Source organism: Pieris rapae, chromosome 12, assembly GCF_905147795.1.
Source record: "Pieris rapae chromosome 12, ilPieRapa1.1, whole genome shotgun sequence".
Lineage (NCBI taxonomy): Eukaryota > Metazoa > Arthropoda > Insecta > Lepidoptera > Pieridae > Pieris > Pieris rapae.
This window is the reverse complement of record NC_059520.1, coordinates 4,870,132-4,886,901: the sequence shown is the minus strand read 5'-3', so window position 1 is coordinate 4,886,901 and position 16,770 is coordinate 4,870,132. Positions and strand designations below refer to the sequence as shown.

The 16,770-nt window shown below is 30.6% G+C and overlaps 2 protein-coding genes across 2 annotated transcripts in view; one reads left to right on the top strand and one right to left on the bottom strand.

Annotated features, from left to right (window-relative positions):
• Positions 1–56: 56 nt before the first annotated feature.
• LOC110993767 (odorant receptor 4-like) lies at positions 57–14,710 on the bottom strand. The gene is made up of 9 exons (XM_045630485.1): positions 14,560–14,710; positions 2,948–3,100; positions 2,469–2,651; positions 1,755–1,938; positions 1,465–1,561; positions 1,101–1,202; positions 786–874; positions 420–486; positions 57–166 (listed from the first exon to the last, which is right to left on the bottom strand). Exons 1-9 carry the CDS (start codon positions 14,606–14,608, stop codon positions 98–100), a joined length of 993 nt encoding a protein of 330 aa, XP_045486441.1. The 5' UTR covers positions 14,609–14,710; the 3' UTR covers positions 57–97.
• The window catches only part of LOC110993766, a 43,205-nt gene continuing 34,752 nt past the window's right edge, over positions 8,318–16,770 (top strand). Inside the window, exon 1 of the mRNA XM_022260134.2 lies at positions 8,318–8,493. The gene's annotated coding sequence lies outside the window, so the exon portion shown is untranslated. The remainder of the gene's footprint in view (positions 8,494–16,770) is intronic.

Below are 16,770 nucleotides of genomic sequence, written 5' to 3'. Positions count from 1 at the left end.
AGTGTAGATACTTCTCTTTTTTACTCGGAATAAATTAACATTTCTTATATTTTATTCTAATCTACTATACTTTATGCTACTGCTCAAAACGATTCCTTTAAGACCCTTGGTTTTTATTATATAAGGTATAGAGCAGAGCGAAATAGGAATATGCACGTGTCATTATCTGAAAAAAATAATCGTTATTACACTTATACACTTGCAGACTGTAAATATGTTTGAGAAATTTAATCAAATAAGAATGGTTCATGTGCGGTAAGATATTACTTATATAATTATAAATACATATAATTAATTATATATATAATTATTTCTCATTTGGATATTTATGACTTATTTTAATTGTTGCTACGCACGCTAATGGGTTGCTGGCCTTTTAAATTAATTCCTAGTTACTCTGATATGTTTAAGCTACTTACCGCCGTATACGTCAATAACGATATATATGTAAAATTCATAGCCGTGAATCCAATTGGTTTTTGTGTTCTGCAAAAGCGGAATAAGCAATGACTCAATTCGCAAATATGACTTCGATGGTTTAAATCATAATGGTACACATTTAAAGAAGAAAGACAATTCTACTTAAAAGTATTTCACTTATAAGTTACGAATGTAGTACAGACATTAAAAAAAACCCTATTAATATGTTGTTTTTAAATCGGGTGTACTTTACAAATTAAACGGAACAAATCCTAAAGATAAACTAAACTGAATGATTTCTTTTTATAAAGCAACATTGGAATTTTATATTAAAGGGGTGAAAATATAGCATTTAGTTGACTTACCTTTGTATCATGAAGAGAAGTGCACGCCTACATCGTGGCGTCATTTCATACCATCCGCTGTTATATGCCGCTATTGAAATATTTGAGTTCTGCAATACAACTATTAATTAACAAACTTGAGGCTCAGAAGAATCTCAGTATTTTTCATATTCTTTAATGGTATAGGATTTAGCCTCTCGATACATACAGAACATAATGATAGAAACAAAATAAAGTATTAAACATAATTAAAGATGTGCCCCATTACATTTAGGTGTCGGTGATAAATGAGTATATAAAGAAGAACATAAAAACGTTTAAAAATAATATACAAACCGCATGAATTATATCTTGTCCGTACCAACAGACCATTCCTACTTGTAGTAAAGCCGACACCAAGAAGAGTTTGTTACTAACCGCCAGGAAGGGGTCCAAAACCTGAAATGTTTTATTTAACACTATTATATATATTCAAGTATGATGTGCTATATATGTGTTTTGTTTGTGATAAATAATATGTATATGTCGATAATGAGGCCTTTATTTCAAAAAAAATACGAACGGCCGCTTTTAGGTTTTACAAATGTTTAGAAAAACTTTAGGGTAAGAAATTTTTATAGAAATTTTTTATTTACGTAACTTTTACGGGTATATTATCTACTGTGTGAAAGTTTCAGTTTTTTTTAAATAAAATACTTACCAATATGGTAAAAACAACGCAGCATATATTGATTGAACTGAGTATGATATTTACTAAATTTATGAATGAAAAAGCTTCACCAATATCAAAACAATATCTAAAAAGATGGAGGTTATTTAATAATAATCTGCCCAAGTATCAAAACCATTCTTCTTAATTTAAAGGTATGGTATACCACACCATAGTCCAACACAATCGGGACTGAATTGTTCGACGAAATTACGAATGACAAAAAGTATTTTACCAAAAATCATTAGACCGACTAAAATTCTTCAAATAATACACAATACCTAATTAAGCGTTGGTGAAGTTTTATACAATTAACAATTTCTTGATGATATTCCTTCTCTGTTTTATTTAAAACTGTTAATGATTTAAGTTGGCTTTGAAGAAAACGTAGTAACAGTACAATATGGCTTGCCAATCCCGAAAATAATAAATCCATACTTAATGTTATCCACACACACACTTGACCTGAAATGAAGCTTATCATACAATTAATCTTGTATTGGTTTACGTTAATTTTCGGATTTTTTATATCCCAATTTATGAGGAAAAATAATTATTTGAAATATGTATTTAGATTTCCTAATTATAAAGGAGATATCGGCCTAACGATAAGAAGATTTGAGCAAAGGTAGTAATGACATAAGTGTATTTTTTATTAAAATAAACGTAACTGGAAATTTTAATTATTATTATCGTTGTCAACGGTATAACGCGTTGCGTTTTTAAAAAAGTACTTAGAATTAAAAATAAAAACACTGATTAAGGCTGAAAGTAGAACGAAAACGGTTACAAAGATAATAATTGCTTATTTTTATTTCAAGAACTTAATACCCATTCAGAGTGAAAAAAGCATATCGAAGTGAGCTGTTTTCGAAAAAAATTATAGTTTGATTTAATATTTTTGAAAGAAAATTAATTTTTAGCACAAATTTTGACCTACTACTATTACTACTGGTATTTTAAACGGTGTTTTAAAATTGAAATACCTTACATACCCATTAGGATTTCGAAAAGGTAAACAAAAAAGTGGGGAACTGGTTGCGTTTTGTCAAAAGGATACCAGGATGACCAAATGGTACCGATTTGAGACTCTTCACCATTGTATCGGCGATAATAGTGTTTAAATATCGGTGTCAGATTATAAACCCACACGCCGCATAGGTTAATTGCGAAGTACCCTTAAATAAAAAACATTCATTGCTATATTAATATTATTATCATGTATAACATGTTAAAACATTTAAATAAATAAGAAATCTGCAACTACACTTAAAAGCACACTATACTTAAAAGTAAAAAAAGGTGTGTTATTAAATAAGTCAATTAATTTGTTTCTAAAAGAACAATGCATATTTATTTTATCGCAAGAAATTCTATTATGTGTCACTTCGTAAAAACTTAAAAACTCCGCGTTAACATTTTGTTTGTGTGAAACGAAGTTATTTTTAAAAACGTTAACAAAATTTATACTTACAAGCATGAACTCTACGCAAAGTACTCAAACTTTTGTATTTGATTCTTTGATTTTCAGCCGTTAGTGGAGGCACAGGCCAGATTTCAGCAAGTTCAGTCAGCAATTGTTGAAACACAGTTTTCTTGTACCATAATACACACGCCTTTATAGCACCTTTAAAATATGTTAGGTTATAGTGCCATCTTAAATATATTTTTTTATAGAACAGGGGGCAAACGGGCAGGAGGCTCACCTAATGTTAAGTGATACCGCCGCCCATGGACACTCTCAAGGCCAGAGGGCTCGCGAGTGCTTTGCTCTTTTCTTGAAGGCCCCTAGGTCGAATTGGTTCGGTAATACTTCAGTCGCCAGCTTCACTTATGGGTTCGACATTTTATAAAACAATAACGAAAAATATACTTGCTTATATCGAACAGGCGGATCAGAATGTAAAAAAAACGTTTGATTTAAAGAAACTAGCCCTTTCAAATTGTTTAAACAATCAATTAACATCATGATAGTATATTCAAATAATAATTGCATTGTTTTAATTTAGTTAAAATATCACGGTTGAAAATTTTATTATGTAAAAAGATTTAAACAAAACCTACAAAAAAGAAGGGTATTTTGTACATTTCTACATTTTTTAAACTTACTAAATATTGCATAGCACTGTGTATGCAAGAGTGGCACGACATTCTCAACGGAAAACGGTGTAAGCCCTATATTAACTGCATCTGAACTCGCGTGGAGAATAATAAACGAAACGCTTGTGAAAAATAGTGCATTTTTAAATATTCTTAATATCCTATTCTTAGGAGCTGTAAACGATACACCAAGACAATGTGTAGCAAACAAACTAAACCTGAGCGATTCACGAATTTCCCTTTTGGCAATATCGAGTGGCGTAGCCATGGTAAGTGGGTGGGGTACTGTCCAAATATTTGGTTATATACACAGGGAACTGAATAAAATATTTATATTTTGTATCCAACCTATATTTCAAATTAACAAGTGTAGTTGACATGATATTAATACAAGTGTGTAAATTCCCTTCAAACTATTTTAAATTACATGTTGTAAAGATAAAGTTTCGTTTTAAATTACAAGGATTGATTTGATTGATGGTACCCGCCCAACAGTAGAACCAAAGCAACCAAGTTATAATATATTTTGATTTTTTTAAATTAGAATAGTAGCAACAGTGTCGACATACGATTCTCAAACCGGAGGTTGTGTATTTTCAACTTGGCAGTACATTAATATAAGTTCTATCTATTTACTATTTACACCGAAAGAAAGAATTTAATATGAACAATGACTTTGTGCGTGCTCAATACTGTCTCCGATTTCATCGACATTTTTTAATGTTCGCAGAGAGAATTCAGAAAAGAGTCTGAACATTCTATCGATTTTGCTTTGTCAAATACGTATATATTTATTAATAATTGCTAAGATACAGTATTGCATTAGTGGTGGTAACTGTAAATACATGTAATATTGGTAATGTGTACATAAAAGTCACTTGCTTGTGCATTGAAAAATAATATCATGAGGTAAATGTCGTTTTGGCTAAGCTGTCTGAATTTAATATTTGCAACATAACTGATGTTAGGATAGGCATTTACTTTATAAGTTTAGTATTTAATATAATTTATCATTCATTAGTATTTCAATCCCAAATCACTAAGATACTTTTAATAAAGTTTAAATCCTTGTTGCGCATTAAAACTACATATGTAACCCTATATTTAACCGTAAGAAATCGTCGTCAATAAAGTGTCAATTTTCAATACATTGGCATTCATACCAAGGCTGGCATATTAGCATTCCTATGCTCAGTCGAATAGTTGTAAAAATTTGGGTTAAAGACTTAAATGCGTTAAAGTTATTAAAGTATTTCCCGTTTATGATCACGGTGTTTCGGCAAATTTAGCGCTCGTGGTCCGTGGTAAGCTTTACAGTTGCCACCGTTAGTCGACGATTAAGTCACAGATTAAGTATACTTGCTATCTGCTAAACATGTCATTTGAATTAAAGCGAAGTACACTTTGTGTTATGAGGTCATTAGATGATATTTATTTTGTGGCAATGCGGTCACATTATATTGCGTGTTTTTTAAATGGAGAATTAACTTTAAGATAAGGTTACTGTTATATCGATGACCGGCAGTATAAAGTTTTATTATTTTGTATTTTTTTATAATACTAAGTATCGTATATTTAAATTTTTCATATATTGTAATTTATAAAACTTGAAACCGTAATTTCAACTGAATTATTTAATTTTTATTATCAGAGAAACGATTAAAGATAAATGAAAGCTTTACAATAATAATATAAAAATATAAATAAAAAAGTATGTCCACTTCCTTCCTTTTTTATAGCTGAGTCAATTTATTAAGACTAGTACAATTGATACGCACTTTATAGGCACTATCATTTACATTTTAATAACATGGTCACGCTACATATTGGTAATGTGTAAATGTGCAAGTCAATGCAAAACAAAATTAATAATCGATCTCTCAAAGTAAAAGTACTTATTATCAGTGTTCACGACCTAGTTAGGCTGGAGAGAACGCAATTCGAATTTCGAACAAAACATCTACAACAAATAAAAGGCGCGAAAATGAAGTGAAACAGTCATGTCCACAGATTAAATTAAGATTTAAACTTACAGTTGTAAACTAAAATTAAGATATAAGATTAAAGGATAAAACATTTTAAAAATCTTTGTGTTTATTTTTTTTTCATATCTTCACAGAGACAATTTACAATACGTATCATATAAATAACGGGATTTTCTTAAGTAAGTATACATTTTTCCACAACATTGACTTAAATAAATAAAACATTTTATTGTAAACATCCGTTGACTTCCGTGCGAGCTTCTATAAAAAATGTAAAGTAAAATTAAATAATCTCTCACGGGTGTAGAAAACTTCAATTCATACATCCCTTTTATTATATAAGTTTCATATGAACCTCTTAAGAGGAAGCATAGCCAACCCAAATGGATCAATAACAAGTGAATGTGAGATGCAATCACACTAATTATATCATAACAATCTTGCCTTAATGGATTTAGTTTGAATTAACACAATAACCTATATTATTCACAAAAAGATCAGCCACTCATTAAAGAACAATTTATAAAGTCTTGGACGAGAAAATTAACACTTACTTAAAGTTAAATCTATCATATCGTTGACCAGGGGTCATTAAAATAACCTTTCACTATGTTCTTTTACAGAGTAAGGCAATATAACGCAGTAATGACACCAACATATAAAACAATAATACATATTGGATACATTTATTTTATTTCGTTTCCACTTTGGCTTAGACCCTGGAGGTATAATTTAATGCAACATTACATTTTTATTTCATAAATGAAGCCGTCGGCAAGATAGAGGGTAATTATTTCAAACGTGAGTAATTGAATCTCTGGTAAATAAAAATAAATCGAGTTCTATCGTGCTCAAAGTAATTTGAAGTTTCATCTCTTAAATGAGTGACAACGCGAATTACATGAATCGACATATTAACTTTCACTGCGATAGTAGACTTGGCCTTAAATCCTCTTTGGGAAAGCACAGGAACGTTTAAAAATGTACGTGTCATTGTTCTCATGTTTTATTGTTGTTTTTATTCTTCTAAGTAATGCCTTCTATATTCTATTTATATTTCACGCGTAAAGGAGCAGTGACTATTGACACTAAACCCGCGGTATGAATTGGACCACATGATGAAATACAATTCTACTCTACAAGCAAAATACTTATTAGTTACCAGTTTGAAAATCGTTAAATACAGTTTAAATCAATATCTATATAAGATAGAACGAACTGTTAAAAAACGTTATCTACCTTGGGGCAAGCATATAATAATAAAGAATATACCCTATATACATGTCGTATGTACAAGACATATAACGTATATTACCTTTTAAATTGTTATTTATGAATAACAGAAACCTTACCAATTAAAATATACGTAGGTCTAATTTAGTCCTACCTAAGCATATCATTTTATTTAATAAGTATAACTGAAGTGAAGCTACGTACGACTACTTTTTTTAACATGGCAGTAACTACATAATTGTATATGTCAAATTCTTATTAAAAATAAAATAATTGTTAAAAAAATCAATTTTAATGGTGTCTTTGCAAGTAAAAACCTTTACTGATAAAATATTTATGAGCGCTTCATTATTTTGTCAATTAAGAATGCAACAAAAAACAGGGCTAATTTCAAGACGAAAGCTGACCTATTTACAAAAAGATTGTGATAATTTCAACGGAATCACAACTTTCTAATAATGTTTTTAAGTTTTTATAAATTACAAATTTAATTTTTGCAGTTTTGTTACTCCTTTTATTGCTGTAAATACGTGATTAAATAGAGTTTGAACTAAAAATCTCACATGAGAAATTTATAACTGTTTCGATATTTTGACAGTATTTCAAGGATAAAGTCTCGATGTAAATACTACAAATTGTTTTATATACATGTATTTACAATTACTAGCAAATTTTCTGACGCTGTATGATTTTTTTCTAAATATTGTTTTGGAGTATTTCAATAAATTGGTATTAATCTATAAACCAGTTCGTTGACTTGGTTAAGTTACGTAAACCTCTAGGGAATATAAGGATACTTTTTGTGTTTGTTTATTAATATTTCTTGAAGCCATTAATTGATCAGCATATTACGCATACCTAAAAAGGAAATGTTTCTTGGTGAAAATCTTTTGTTTCTTAAAATCTTTTTCTATTATATTCCCCGTGTATAAATGATGTAAGACTTACATCATCTTTTTATTAATTACATATATACATATATGACTCTCACCGACATACGGGGGTCGCAACTAGCACTAAGTATCGAATTAATGTTTCTTTGTCTTATTTCGTGAAATCACCCAAAGAACCCTAAAAAACCTGCAATCTATTATAATATAAAACATTACTATGATAAGACTAATTATAATGTCGTATTAAAAAAATGGTGAATATCCATACAAAATGTTTTAGCATGGAGCAGATGTTTAGGGAATTAAGATTTTTATGATTGCCTTCTGGCTATTTTCACATATGCATTAACTTCTAAACCACGGAGACTTTAAGTCAGTTAACCTTTAAGCTGTTGAACCAATATTGGCTATACATTATCTTTTGCGAATTGCTTTTACTACATAACTATAAGCAATGTTGCACGCATTAGAAGATTATTTCGTTGTACGTTCGCCATGAAAAGGGTTGGAAAAGCGTTGCGTCTGCGCATTAGGGACGTTATTTCCGTGGCTCAAGCGCCGTCCGCAAGCATAGGAGTCCGTTATTCGGCGTCAGGTTACGGTCACGTCTATATAAGACGGTGGCGTCTTCTTCACCATTTCATTCCGTTTGAGACGCTTTGGCGTGCCCCGTGTCTGCGCGCCCGTCTCTGAGTGCCGAATTAAGTACCTGTTTTCGGTTCGGGTTCAGTGCTTAGGTATCCTGGAACACTGTTCAGTGACGTCAAATTTGACACTCCGCGATCTATTTATTGGTGCTGCGTTTACAGGTATGTCAAATTTATAAGTATATAATAAAGTCATAGATATGTATAAAATGAGGTAATATAACTAGAAAATTATAATTCTTAAATTACCACATTTAAAACACAGAATTATTATTAATTTCGCTAAAATGTTGACTTATTCCATACATCTTCATCTAAATATTGTAATTCGTTCATTGCATATGTAATTTAATGAAGAATTAACATTAATTAGTCACGTTTCCTATCCATCTCCAATTTTAGAAGTTGATCTGGGAAAAGTAATGAAAACTAGTTACAACATACGTAACCCATAGGAAGCAATAGTGATTAGTCTACTTTTTGCTTAACAAGGCTTCGTCGCAAAAACTTTATTAACGAGACGTTAATAAACATTGAATGTCTATTAACTTAATTACTTTTGTGATATTAAACATTTTTTATGCGTGTGCTTTTCATTTGATGGCTCAGAGTTTACTCTAATAAAAAATATATATTTGAGGGCAATGTCTTTATAAAAAAACTACCAAAACTTTTGTTCTTCAGAATTTTATCTTTTATTTTTTTAACTACTATCGAAATCGAGGTCACGTCAGATCCATCTATCTTCTTGGGAAGGTTGAGGGTATGGGCCGAATTCATTAAAAAAAAGAAAGAATATGAAGTAAATTTTTACTTAGCTCAGAACTAAGTGACGGAAGTTACGGAAATAATTAGATTTAACCTGCTGAGGGCTCGTAATTGCAGACAATTGTAGGGCCTAAAGTGCAACGCTGCAACCATTCGCACGATTGACCGTGTCTTAAGACCGAAGCGTAAACGCCATGGAAGATGGTAAAATGATTACGGTCATTACTAGCGAATTACATCTCCGTCCCTTACCCCATTACTCGTGTGAGTTATTCCGCTCCGATTGATGATTAGTGCTTTTTTGTTTCAAGTAATCATAGAAAATTTACTGAAATTACTTTACTCAGGGAAAGTACGAACCACAATTACCTATATAGGTTTCTTTGAATTAGTCTGTCAATATCTTTATTCCAGTAAACATAATTAGCCTTTTGATTAATGTCCGTGGTTTGAAGTGAGTTATCAGTTTATAATTGCTTTAGGGTATATCTATAACTAAAAAAGGCAAAATTAATCTTGATTGTTTCTGTAGTTGTTTTTGTGCATTGATATATATATCAATTACAAAGTTCATTACCCTTTTGATAAAAATATTTTTATTCCATTTATCCGATTTCACATTTTATTCGGATTTTAATACTTCATGGTTTTTTATTCTTCATTTACAACTAGATAGGCTAAAATATTGATATTTCACTTCTTCCTTGACTTAAATAAAATTACAAAAAAAAAATATATATTTAAATAAGTAAATGAAGCTCCTCCTTAGAGATTCTTGAAGTCTTTAAAATATATGAACGATTGGGAAAAGATAGTATAAACAATTTCATTGCGACATGGCTAATATGTTGTTTAATAATTCATAGATTCTACAGTTGCTTTAAAAACTTAGTGTATTCTTGCAAATCGAGATAAACCAATAATTATGTCGTTAAAGTACTACTTAAGGTAATGGACATAAAAAAATCAAAATAGTAATTGGAGTTTAAGATGCCTAAAGACGAGTCTAATTCTGGTTTGAAACTTGTTTGAATCGCTCGCCCAGGATACTTGTTATTAAAAATTTTAATTACATTCTGGACCTTTTACTTGTAAAATATAAACTCGTACTATTACGTATATTACAAGGTATTATTCATTATGATTGTAAAACAATATAACGGACATTTAAGGGCAAAGCTGACTAAAAATTACTGTTCCAATAAATCTACATGAACTTATTTATTACGTTACATTTCTTTGTTTTATTTTATACCTTGTTCAGTGTTTGTCTACTTATCCACATAATACAGCACATCAATCAGATAATATCATTGATAGTTAAATCAATGGTCTCATATATGCAAAAAATATACAAAGCATTATAATGTGTGGGCGCATAACCTGCTGATTTTTTGCGCGTGGCCTTGACCGTGGACGTTACACCCGAATCATTCATTGCCCTACATACAAGTGCTATTATGAACACAATTATGTCTAAAGTCTATATATATTCATGATATCTTGATTATTGACGATAATCACAATATAAAATTAGTTAAGGTTAAATTCTAAAATATATTATTAGCTGCGTCCTTTCATTAGTGAAGTTGAAACCGCCATTACACTTAAAAGAAAACTTTCAATGTCTTCAAACATTTATTGAATTAAAACCGATATTTATTTATTTATTAAAACTACGTTGCATTACATAAAAGGAAAACATTAAACATAATTAAATGAAAAGCAACTGGCGGCCTTATCGCTTTAGAGCGATTTCTTCCAAACAACCACTATTTATATTATTTTTAAAAGAAAAGTATTGAGCTGTGATTCGGTAGCAGGTTATCACAATGAAAAGTAAATCCTTTGAGGCTGTCGGGTCGACGTATGGTCGTACACTTTCACGTTTATTCATAAGTTATGTAGGTCAGTGTGAAGACGCGATCGGACGTTACTCGTTCACTATGATGTCGATATCATTAGACTCATGTATGTGAAATTTGAAGACTATTGCTAATACATATAACACCAGATCTTAGTTCTGATAATCCTACTCAGATATTGAATAAATATTTTTACATTTGTATTTGAAGTGAATTGGTTTACTAAAAGGTACATTTATGGATATACGTAGGTGTGGGTAGAGCCATTAATATAGCCAACAATAATACCTAGGTAACACTGGAAATGTTTAGAAAATGAGAAATACCTTAATGTAGAAAGTTGCCAATACTTTATTGCTTTTCGAAGTAATATCCGTTCCTCTCTACACATCGTCACATTCGATGGAACCACTGAGAAAAGCAGTGGGCCCATTCTTACTTAGGGGTCTCTTCTATGGCATTTTCCTACGCTTTCTCCGCATCATCAGAGCTGTAGTCGTTGTTAAAGGACAACCCTCTCGTGGCTCATAATTGAGATTGCTATGTCCAAGCTTAAACTCGTTAACCCTGTAAATTGTGGCACGAGATGGGCCTTCATTGAGAAATGCTAATCACAGCCTATCATAGCTTTGTTGTTGAGAAGCCCATTACGAAAATCATATTAATCATTGACTGAAAATTTTCTTGCATTCATTTCATTTTCACGTGTAACAAGAGTTTTAGATATGCCGCCAATTCACAAAAACAACATGCAATAAGCAATAAGCAATTAAGTTACCAAAGAATTATAAAATTGAAATTCAAAAAAGTTTTCATTACCAATGTTTCTAACTGGCCAGTTATAAACATTTTCAGTGTTACCTGCGTATAGCATTGCAATACATGTTATATACGTCAGAACTATCCTATACAGCAAATAGAAACGACACCCTTCAGAATAGTCTACCTGGATTAGCAATTATAAGTCTTTTCCGTTTTAGATAATAAAAATACTCCACGTATAAATAAAGGTAGCTCCTCTATAAATTATCGTAAAAATACTGAGTTTTATCGGTCAAATTTAAAAGCGTTACAAACTCGGTTTTGCATAATAAGTATTAATGATGACTTTAGCAATCAATCCTCATTTTTGAAATGTCTTTAACGTCACAAATATTAACCTGAACTACAAGTGAAAGTGGAGTTTTTGTCAATTGCAACCGTTAAGATATATAGTTGTGAGTTTCCTTTGTAAGCACTGAATTTTCATGAATATCTTATGAATTGAAAGTAAATTTTTGTCTGACTAAATCCATATAGTTTCTATGGGACCCTATTTTGTTGAGAAATAGTTGATAATGATAAAAAGTTACTAGAAATGAACTAGATAACACCCAGATAGTTTAATTTAAAACTATCTTCGAAGATTCTTAAATAATTTTAACGTATCAATAAATGAAATCGGTCAATTTTATAGTTGTAATAAATTATATGCATGTAATATACAGAATACATGTGCTACAGTTTCTTTCAAAGAAAACAGGTTGTAGTTAATTATAGTCCAATGATCTTATCTATTTGATTTTATTACACAAGAATGGGCGTATAGTACGCTGCAGTAGGCAGACATTTCTGCCTCCCTCTAATTTTTTTACAAGAAGTAATTTTCAAATTCAAAGAAATTTCTTTCGGTTTCATATGAATATGAAAAATGTTATTATTAAAATTAAATTAATGATTCCATTTAGTTAATATCTAACGCTTTGCATAATCTTAAATAACCATAAAAGAGTCCGTAACACGAAAATGTACTCTCAGGTAATCATTTTAAATGTATCTTAGTAATTGAATGATTCGCTCGTTGAATCCAATTAATATCACGCGAGGTGCCGAGACATTTTCTTCATTTTGCATAACTTTAAAACCTTATTTCCTTTACAATTATTAACTTTATCCGGTTTTTTGAAATGTGATTAAGGAAGCGAGCTCACTGTAAATATACATAGGAAAATCAGTGTAGGTCACTTCATTAATTACTAATTATTAATTCTGCTGCCAGCGAGAAGCCGCGTTGGTGCTTGAAGATCGATTTGAAAATAATTTAGCGAGGATTTCTATGTTACTACTGTAATCTAAAATTTCTATAATAAGAAATAATGAAATTCTTTATACAAACAAAAGACTTTGATACCATTATTTCTTTGTTTTCATCATTGCACATAACTCTGCTGCTCGGCTCTCTCAATTAAAATAAACTAAAGATTTCTATACGTGTGAAAATAACAAAAGATATAAAACTCTCATATTATTTTCGTAAAATCAATTTTCAGTTTAATAATACACTCTGAACAATAGTATGAACAGCTTACAATAATTTATATATGATCCAGATCTTAACAAAGTAATTGATCTAGATCGAGAAAATCACTCAACTAGTGTTAGACGTATGTATTTATAATTGCGATAAACAAAATATGCATTTTAATCCCATCGTATTTAATATGCAACTTTAAATACAAGTCCTTGAAAAAAACTTGTGTTACGAGTCATTACTCTTTTAGGGATTAGAAAATTTAAAACATTATACCAAATCAGGTTTTTAAAAGTTCATCGACTCTGTTTGGATGGTATTGATGGGATATATTTTTTTTTGCGTGAAATGTGTTTTAACTATAAATTAATTTTGACATTTGGGTTTATCTTATTGCCATATTTATTCAGTTTAACTAAAGTTATTTGAAACATTTGAAGGTCCTTGACCAAATGTTACCATACTTATTACTTTTGAATATATTCACCGTTCCGTATATCCATAATTTAAGTTATCAGGCATAACATCACGTTTTCTGTTAGACACGCTGGCCGGTATCAATTACCATCGCACTGGACAATCAGTGAGATTATTAGATGTAACTGTAAACAGTACGTGTAAGTATATTACAAATAAAATCTGAGACATTACGGAATTGTAAGATTGTAGGTCGGTAGAGAGGGCACTGGGTCGGGGGAAAGTATGGCCTACGCGCACGGTGCATGCCGCATTACCGCCACGTACAATGTCTTGACTCTTGAGGCTTTAGAAACTGTTGTATAAATGGTTTTTGTTAACGATAATCCAGTTTACTACTTTTAGATAAAATCGGAATAAAAAGGGGAACAATTTGGATGCTTTTTCTATGTTCTTTTCTTAACCTTATCTTTTCTATCTGGTTTAGGGTTTTTTGTGCCGAGTTTGATTTTATTGTCGCATATTTTATATTCTTTGAATACATTTGGTAATAACGGTAACAAACTAAAGTAATTGTAAATTTAAAGCAAAAAAATCTAATGCGAATAACTAGATGAGCATTGCGAGAATATATAATATTTTTAGTGAAATTTACAAAATTTCCATTTCTACGTTTATCGATATATTTTTAGTTAATAATTAGATGTTTCTACACCTTCTTTGATTTAAAAAAAATATTGTTGCTAGAAATTTGTCACGAGTTACGATATGTGACTTAATTAATATAACGAACTTAACCACGGGGTACGTAAGTTCTCTCGTCTAAATTAGATCAACATATGAATATACTATAATAGAGTAATATACATATTAGTTATGAACATTAACCTGTGATTTGAGATCGTACACCTTCAGGAAGTGTGACGGAACGATGCATGCAGTGACGCGTAGCGAGTCTTGAGAATGGTGTCGGCGGTGCCCCCAGCGAATGTACACGGACTACACTTTAGTCTAGATTCAACTTGACCGCTACGCTCTCCTGAAGCTGAGAAAGTTACTGTAGTTAAATTTCGATACCTTTTGTATCAATGTTTACAGAAAGTTTATATTCAATAGAAAATCTCATGCCAAAACAATTTATTAAACTCTAAAACTTTAATCGAATAAGACAAACAAAAAAAAGTTATTGAGAAATATGATATAAGATGAGATTGCCGTGATAGATCTTTTCAAAAATCACAGAGCACAATTAAATAAATATAAATGTGATTCTTTACAAGGAGCCTAAACTTGGACTAGAGATAATGACAGAACTTTTTAGATTAATCTTTGACCAAATTTTGTTCCAAAACAAGTGTCACCAGATTTACGCCACTTTATTACATATTTACAGACCTATACGATATTTAAAAGATTACTATCAGTGCAGAAATAAACATTAACAAATGCAAAGTAACGTCTTTATGTATGTTGTCAACTATTAGTTATTTTTTAATAGAAGTTAGTTAATCGCTGATAATAATCTATTAGACATCTAAACGTGCTTGAAGACGAGACTAACAAAGTTCCTTTATTTAGCATCTTCTTTTTAAATACGCGGTCTTTTATATCATTATCTTTTCCGTGTACCTTGTCATAATATGTATCACACTATTATACCACACATAGACTGTTACAGTAGTTAAATTATATTTACTAATGTTTATTCACCTGTAAAATTGTTTCGACATGGCTTATAATCGATGAGTGGCTGTCGTAGATTGTTTTAGATTACACGTGTTACATAATTGAACAAGCTAGAGATTAAAGAGGCGGTTTTTTCTTAACTATATATTGAGGTCTCTATATCTCATAATTGGTCATGCGCTGGTTTGAATTTTGAGGAAATAAAATGAACATTTTGATATAAAACCAAGTCACAGAAAGCTTAACCTACTTAACTCCTACAAAAAGGCGGGATTTTTAACGCCTTAAGTGTTTATTATACCTAACCATTTCAATTAGTACAATGTCGTGATACTGTAACGTATTGAAATGTAGTACATTAGTTATACTTTCACAATGTTTTTAATCCAATTTTAAATGTATACATCTAGCATCTATTTACAGCCTTTATGGTCAGTTATATTTTTTATGTAACGGCTACGAATATTAAACAATAAAAAAAGTATACTTTTTTTTGTCTAATACTATGTAGATGCAACGCACCGCGGTTTAGTTTAAAATGTTTATTTTAAAGATGGCGCTGGCGTTATCATTCGTTTTAGTCCTATCCACAGACACGGTCCACTTGTTTATTAGACGTTTTTATCCAGATCGCATAGCTGCGCGTTTGTTCCTTGTAATTCGAAACTCGCCTTGTGGCAGAAGTGACCGCATATTTTTTATCTTTCATCTGTGTAGTGGACCATGGTTATCTGCAGTCAAATAGAATTAAAGAAACAAAAGCGGAAATCTGCAAATTGATAGATGCTATTTATTCTAGAAATAGTGCTTATACAAAAAAAGATCATAGTAAAATGGTTGGTTCATGTTCTTGTATCCTGAATATTATTAGTCAATAAAACCGGAGCGATGTTAACATAAAAGCATAACAAACAAGCTAACGTTAATATTTAAAGAGTGTTTTAGTCCAGACTTTAAATAGAGCATGTATGGTATATTTCGTAAAAATTTTTTTTCATATATTACATTTAAATATATACTTAATATTTTCGTAATTATAAGTAAGTAGTAGTAGTAGTAGTTCTACTTATTTCATTGTACTTATTCTGATATAGCTGCAGAGCACCTTAAACATCGGAACCACTTTACTCAATTTATAATAATAATTTAAGTAAAATAGGATTTTCTCTAAATCCCTGTATTATTTTTAAGAAATTATTTCTTCAATTTAAAATATAGTTCAAAGCTTTAACTAAAACGGCAAGCATTCGGAAATTTATTTTGAAAACTCCGTAGCTTTCATTTATCTTGATTTTATAAATAAATTCCGGAATGCTCGGTTTAAACTTCAATTAAGAATAAGAGTACCAAGAAACTGCAATATCTCGCGATAGATAGTAGTTACATAATAATTGCGGCGTCGTGCGCAGAAGT